This window comes from Eurypyga helias, unplaced genomic scaffold, assembly GCF_000690775.1.
Source record: "Eurypyga helias isolate BGI_N326 unplaced genomic scaffold, ASM69077v1 scaffold4464, whole genome shotgun sequence".
Classification (NCBI taxonomy): Eukaryota; Metazoa; Chordata; class Aves; order Eurypygiformes; family Eurypygidae; genus Eurypyga; species Eurypyga helias.
The window spans coordinates 36,091-43,642 of NW_010246667.1; the positions used below are offsets into that span (position 1 = coordinate 36,091).

At 48.4% G+C, this 7,552-nt stretch overlaps 1 protein-coding gene across 1 annotated transcript in view; it reads left to right on the forward strand.

Annotated features, from left to right (window-relative positions):
- Positions 1-7,485, forward strand: part of RALYL (RALY RNA binding protein-like) — a gene marked incomplete at its 3' end in the record, with an annotated part of 13,393 nt that extends 5,908 nt beyond the window's left edge. Inside the window, exons 3-4 of the mRNA XM_010150466.1 lie at positions 7,021-7,068; positions 7,325-7,485. Coding sequence (XP_010148768.1) covers positions 7,021-7,068; positions 7,325-7,485 — 209 coding nt within the window. The remainder of the gene's footprint in view (positions 1-7,020; positions 7,069-7,324) is intronic.
- Positions 7,486-7,552: the final 67 nt, after the last annotated feature.

A 7,552-nucleotide genomic window follows, 5' to 3' on the forward strand; every position in this document is an offset into this window, starting at 1 on the left:
AGAAATGACAGGGAAAGGGAGAGAAGAAAGGAAGAAAGTGGTAAGCCCTTGGGGCAACAAAAGGAGGTGGACCAAGAGGTGGCACAGGGAAGCCCCAAGGGAATCTGTGCTGTAGAGTAGTGGGAATGGGAGGGACAAGTGGGACATGGAGTAGGTCTGTGGGAGATGTAGGGTGTTACAGATGTCAGAGTGAGCCTTCAGTTCCACTTGCCAGCTCTAGAGACTTTATCAAGATTTTCACAAGTGAAGGTTTTCCTTTAAGACACAGAGTCTGGAGTCATGGGAATATAGGAGAAACTCATTAAGTTCTTGCTTCTGAGGTTTCAGAAGGGAAAACTTGAAAAGGTATTGGAGAGTAGCCTGCAGGGTCCAGAACCCAAGAGCAAATAGTAAGATCCCCAAATGTGTTTTATTTATAAATTCTCATTATTTTTATGCCAGTCTCATGGTATGGAGACTGGGGCACTGAGTCAGGATCTGGAAGGTGTGATGTTGAGAAGAAAATACTGAAATCAGTATCAGGGTTCTATGTGGGTGTAATAAAAAAGGAAATAATGAGAGAACTGTAGATTATTCTGCGAAAAGAAAAAAAAGTTAGAGGAATGAATTGAAATGAGAAAACCTGAGATTCAGACTCAGCCATGCAGTCCAACATCAGTGTGCTACGAAATGGCAAACGGCAGTGGTGGCAATGCTCTTCTCGCATAGGCAAACCCACCAGAGCTTCAGCAACCCTCCCACCACCCCCAAGGCATCTGTTGAGACCTTCCCCGAGTGTCTCAGCTGAGCCTTTCCCTTGCAGCTTTCACCAGGCAAATTTTTCCTCTCACCTTAGGCCAGCTTGGCCGTTGACCCTCTGGATTCACAGGGGACACCAGTCCAGGGAAGGTGGGCTCTCTGTGCATTACCCACATTGATGTATGGAAATAGAGATGACACAGATTGTTCTATTTAGCTGCCTTTACGTGGTGCTGGTCGCTGTAATGCAATCAGTTCATGCAATAAGGAGCATTCCATTTACTCTTCGTCCGTGCCTTGACCACTAATCCATTTCTGTAGAAATGACCAGTATTTCAGACTTCCAGGCTGCCATGTAGACGAAGAGAGAGCAAAGATGGATATACTAACATATGGGCCAGAGAACTACACTGCTCTGAGCTTCAGCAATATTTCATCCCAGATTGGTGACAGATTTAAACTTTACCATCTGGACTAGCAGAACTTACGATATCTCACGAAAAGCAGGGAATGCAAGTGAGCCATGGTTATAGCTTCCCTAACCGTCATAATTTTTTTCTAAATGTTAGACTTCAAAAATCACAGCACTATAATTTATAGAAATGCTGTGTTAAACATGTAAGATAATTTTCTGCAAAGGTTGGGTTTTACTTTGTCTCGCTCCAAGTCTCGATGAGAGGGGGAAGGGAAGGGAAGGGAAGGAGAAGGGAAGGAGAAGGGAAGGAGAAGGGAAGGAGAAGGGAAGGAGAAGGGAAGGAGAAGGGAAGGGGAAAGGGGAAGCTCATTTTGGGCATAGAGGAAGCAACAATCTTGACAGTCTTACTTGATCCACCAGCTGAGGTGGGTATCTGGGTGCTTAACAGAAATCCTTTGGGATGTAGTCTGAAAACCACCCCTAATAGGTAAAATACACACCCAGGTTCATGCCATCATGAATTTTCTCAGGTCTCTCCAGAAGAGGGATCTTCAGTTAATATCAAACCTTGCTGTCATAGCCCGAAATCTCCACATCTTGTGAGCATCCTCCCTCTGCCTCTGGCATTTGCCAGAGCATCCCTTTGCATGTGGAAAGTCCCCTGGGTGTTTCTGCCTGGCACCCAGGCCGCTGCTGCCAAAAGTGCCTGGAGATACTGCAGATTAGTTAGTGAGGGTGGCTGGAAGATGAACTTGTATTTTCACCAAGTTCTCTGGGTATTCACATGGGTATTCACATGCGGTGTCTCAAACCCTTTTGCCTTATGGCTATATTTTTTTTGCCTGCATAGCAAATGTCTGGAGAGGATTTCTTGGGGCATCTGGGGCCATGTTCAGGTTGGTGACAGTGATCCTGCTATTCTGTGAGTTGGCTGGTTGTTGCCATGGGCTGGGAAGGGAAGGTGGCTCTGCCCTAGAGCAGCGGGGCCTGCCATTGCTGCGCTTGGCCTTGGGAGGCACAGATCTCTGCCCTTCCCTGTAATGCTGGTGCTAATGTTGCTCTGTAGCCAAAAGGACAGTAAGGACAACCTAAGGAAGAGCTGCAAGAGCTACCGAGTGTCTGGCAGCTCAGTGGCCCAAGGAGCTGTCTCTGAAATGGTGACAGACACAAACCACCACTGATTTATTTTCACAGTCTACAGATGCAAGTGGACAATGTCCTTCCAGCTCAGCCAGCATTCGCATGCCTCGTTACACCCATTACAATCTGTGCAGAAACCTGGCATCAACCCATGTCCAAATAGACCCACTGCTCCCACATCTTTGCAGCAGTGCTGGGAGCAATGATACCCTGGCAAGCCCTGGTGCCAAATCTGCACGGACAGGGCTGAGAAACACCCAGAGGGCAGAGGAGGAGACGAGCAATGGTGGCCAAACCCAGCAGACCTGACACCAGCAGTAAGGTTGTGCATGCTGTCCAAGCCTACAGCAGCACCACTGCAGTCCCAGCATCTTGGAAAGGCTGGGCTCCCTTCCTGCATTTCTCTCCTGGCTTCCTGCTACCTCGGCTATTTGCAGGAGAAAGGAATCTTACACCAGCTACATGAGGTCCTAAAGCTCACAATTTGATCAATACCAAATTTTCCAAGTAGCTTTCCGGCAGGTATTATGTCTACTGCTGCAATAATTAAGGTGCAACCATTAGTAGAAGGATGTGAGCTGAGCACGTGTCACTGTGATTATCAGTGCGGGGCTGTCAGCCAGTAATTAAAACACAGCCACTCAAATATACAATTGCTATTCAGATACATGCACAGAAATGGCACCACAAATGTAATGTAAAGGCAGCTCATACAAACAATTGCCCTTCAATTATGAATATTTGGCTTTTGGACCTTTGTGAGTCATTAATAAATGTTATTTAATTACTAAAGAAAAACAAAGCAGGATAAATGCATCAGGAGGTGGAAGCACCATGTTACCTGACACAGCCTTACAGCCTTCTGCTGCCTCTCACTCCGATTGTCCCTGCTTTATTTTCAAAGGGTGCAGTGTCACCAACTGATTGAAAAATGGCAAAAATTATTCCTGTACTCAAAGGAAGCCCTGCCAGGTCACTGGAAAATGATCCATCAGTCTCAGGAAGGTTTATCCTACGTGCAGTGAAATGTTTGGGCACACAATACCCAGATGAACCACCCACACCAAGGGACTCGCTTTTACTAGCTTTTCTTCTGCATCCATGTTGGAAGACCTGCCTTTTGCTCAACACCTGATTTCCCAGGATGCTGGTAGAAGCACCCAGCCACTGCCTCCCATGCATCATCTGCAAAGCCGTGACCTGAGTGCCATGTTATAACAGGGCCATACAGTCACAGGCTTCTGAAAATGCCATATTTCAGCCCGCTGCCCTCGTTGAGGGCTGTCTCGTGGTTAGCAGTTGTTGAAAGCAGTACTGCCAGAAGCTGAGATCGGAGTATTTGTTGTCCTGCACTGCACTGAGTGTAAGGGAGGAGTCACCTCATGTGAGCTCAGCCCTCTGTGCTGTCAAGGTTTTTATGTGGTCTGGTTTTCTGGAATCCCTTTATGCTTGCTGGAGAAAATACAGTTCTTCACCAGACTGTATTTTAGTTGTCTGCCTTTGGATGTGATGTACCTGGAACTGCCTCTTTCCCCCTCCTGCTTGGATCTCTCTCTTTACATTCACAGTGTCTGAAGCCAAGTGAGATGAATCCCACTGTTTTTGGGAAGTCAGGACCAGCTCCCCAGGATAATTTTGCCCCTAATTCTTTTTTTGATATGGGTGGAAGTGTCTCAAATCCCCTGAGGATTCAGGGCCAGGGCAGGAGCACCCCCACCACCCACCTCTTGCTTTTCACCCATAAATATTAGTAGATGCTCTTGGACCCACTGCCCTGCAGATCAGGGATGTTGTAAGCCAACTCCACTGCCTCTGTACACAAGCTGTGAAACTGGGCCAGTAGTGACTTCCACCAGAAAAACACAAGGCTGCCCGACTTTGCTGACACATTCCCTACTGCAAATAGCATAATAGCATTTACAGTGTTTATTACTTTATGTACCAAACTGCTGTTTTGGCCAGTCTTGAAAAAGGCTTAGGACTTCACCTGAGGGTGAAGGCTTCTTCATCCTTCTCCAGCCCATACCAGGTTGGATGAACAGTTACTTGAGGCCTGGCATCAGACTGTTGATGCTGGAGCCAAGCCCAGGAGTGAGATGGAGGTGCCCAAATGCCACAGGGCAGTGTCAGTGATGGAGATGAAAGGTGCCCACCCTGTTCAGGGCTTCATTTCCTTGTTCCTAGACACGAGGCTTTGCTCGGGACAGTGCTGACAGCAGCAAGGCAGTGCCCAGGAGATGGGGTTGGAGCTGCAGCTCCTCTCCATCCCCATCTGCCCCGGGAACCAGCCATGTGCTGAGTCCATGGTGTCCACAGCTCTATCAACAGGGCTTCCAGCAGGAGCGAAGGCTTGGAAGAAAAGCTGGCTCAGGCCAGGAGTTTGAACAGGGCACGAAGAAATGAATTCAGGCATTTCAAAATTTTGCCAAATGCCCCCCAGCTTTGTGGGTTTTATGAGCAAATGTTCTAAAGCTGTCTCATGGTCTCCAAGCCACAGCAAGCTTCCCAGCAAGAGCAACAGTCCATGGAGGGTTTTTTTGCCATGAATGAAGACACTGCATCATCCCACCTAGGGTCCATGAGCCGTAGAGACGTCCCTGTCTTCTCTTGCCTGTGGCTACAGAGGCTGTTGGCTCCAGGGCACTGCTGGAGCTAGCCAGAAGCAGATCACCGCAGCCTGTCAGGCTTGACAAGTATTACGAAATTGCAGCAATTTCATGTAAATTGCATCTAAGGGGGAAAAAAAAAAAAGAAAACGAGGAGTCTGACAGCATAGAAGCATCCTAGTTCAATTTTCCTTTCAAATTACTTCCTATTTTGTTTGCATTCTGTGTTTACTGGATTCAAACAGAACTGGAGTCAAACATCCTTGTTGATCAGAATAGATTGGCGGGCTGGGGAGAGCTATTTTGTTGGAGATTTTCTGTATTTCCAAGTTTCATCCCAGGTTAGAATGAAAATCAAGCTACCAGTCATGAAAATCTCCATGAAAATACATTTCTTTGCTCCATACTGCCCATCTCCTCAGCCATACAAACAGGCTGGTTTTATATTCCAGTAAGAACTGATGCAATAGGAATTAACTTTCCCTTTCAGTTCAGAAAAGCACACAAAGGAATAAATACAGACCATGCAGTGGTTGGGACAGAGGCTGCTGGGATCTTAATTCCTCCTGTGAGCCCAGCAGACACATCATCTGCAAGTCAGGTCAGAAGAGGAGGATGCCAAGGCTGAAAAGATGTTGAAATTCATCTGTGCTGAGGCTGTCAGAAAAATGGGTATTTTTCATCATGCAGTTGGATTTGGAAGGCTTATGGTGATAACACCTCCATAGTCACATCTCTCCCTGTCCACCAGTGCTGCTTGCTCAGATCCTGCGTCCCACATCCAGGCCAGCTGTGGATGCCGTGGTCAGAGGCTGCTCAGAGATAAGGTCCAGCTTTATAAAATACCTCCTCGCCTGAAGTCACTGTGGCAGCGCGTGATGGTGGCAGCAAACCCCAAAATAGGTTTTTGGGGGTGCAAATAGGTGTCTTGTGGACATAGGTGCAAATGCTGCCTTGTGATCCTTGACCCCCTGCACCCCTGTCTTTTGCCCCACAGGAGCCATGGTGTCTCCAACCATCCGTAGTGTGCTTTGTGTCCCCCAAGGCATGAGCTGTCTCCACATGCTGCCACAGGCTTCTGGGGAACACAAGGAGCATCCAAGGAGCATAGAATAAAAGCATTTAAGAATTGTTACTGAAACTAAAATACTGGGTGGGAATCCTTCTGCCAGCATAGGCAGGACAGGCATCCTGGGTCAAGCCTGGAATTTCTGGTCCAAACCACTTCCTACTGGCCATCCTGGCCAGCCACACTTTCTTCTTGTCAATTCTTGCCTGAGATGCAGGACACCATATTTATTCTCAGGTTCTTCCCTCTCCCCTTCCCCATCACTCTCTTTCTTCACAGGTTTTGGTTTTTTTTTTTCTTTAATCCTGGTTTGTGTGGCCTTGTGAAAAACCAGCTGCAGCAAGAGGGAAAGTGTGTTACTGGTTCTCCAGGGAGTGAGAAATGCATTGCTCCAAGTTTGGGTTAAAATGCAGTTCAAATATAAGAAAAAAGGTCTTAGGCAGGGTCTTCCTGTGAGTTGAGAAGTTTAAACATCTTTGATAACAAAGATATTAATTAATAAATATCCCCTTCTTCCTTACTTCTCCCCCAACAACTACATATGGTATGGAAAAAAAAAACATTCCAGGGTGGCGGCAGGACAGTGCCCTCCTGGAATGGGGACGGTCCTGCTGTAATAAAGGCTGAATGGAGGGATATCGGCAGTGCCATGAGACCAGTTCAACCGGTGCTTTACAGACACAACCCATTAGCTGTACTTTCAGCTTCTCAGCCAGCGCTTCCCATGCAGACATCCCCATGGGGTGTTTGTGGACATTTGTTCCCAGTCCCAGCTTGTAGGTTTTAATCCACCCACACATCTTCTTGCTTCTCCTTGAGGTAACCAGGTTAAAACTCTGCTGCCAACATCACCCTCTCCAGTGCTTTCAGCCCCCACAAATCTTTCTCCCGGGCTCAGCCCACCTCTCTGCAGACCCTCACAGCCGTCAGGACAAGTGTGCACACCCCTATGGAGGGGAAATAAATAAAGGACAGGCTCAACAGGCACTGAGGGAATAATAATGAATTGCCAGCACTAATTAACCTGTGCCGTCCTGACTCTGTCTCTGCAGTGGCTACGACTTCGACTATGACTATTACAGAGATGACTTCTATGACAGGTGAGCAGGGAAGGCATCAGCCAAAAGGGCTTTCTGTGGGGCAAGATCTTCCTTGTAGCGCTGTTCCTGCTGTGGGGAGGGAAGTGGGGTGCAGGGCGGTCCAGCCCAGCCCAGTGGGATGGGGTCCAGTGGCCAGGCTGTGCCCCGGCTCACCACCGACAATGCTTGCGTTCTGGTGTGGCACCTGATCGCCAGCATGGCAGGGCTGGGGTGCTGCAGGGCTGCTTCCGACCCCCCACCATTCCCCCCACTCCAGGCTCTTCGAGTACCGGGGCCGAGTCTCCCCAGTGCCCAGAGTGGTTCCTGTGAAGCGGCCACGGGTCACCATCCCCCTTGTCCGGCGCGTGAAGGCAACGCTCCCCGTCAAGCTCTTCGCCAGGTCGGCTGCCATCGCCAACAGCTCGGCCAAGTTGAAGTGTGAGTATGTGCATGGAGTGCAGTGGTACGGTGTGGAGGCTGGCATGCACATAGAATCATAGAATCA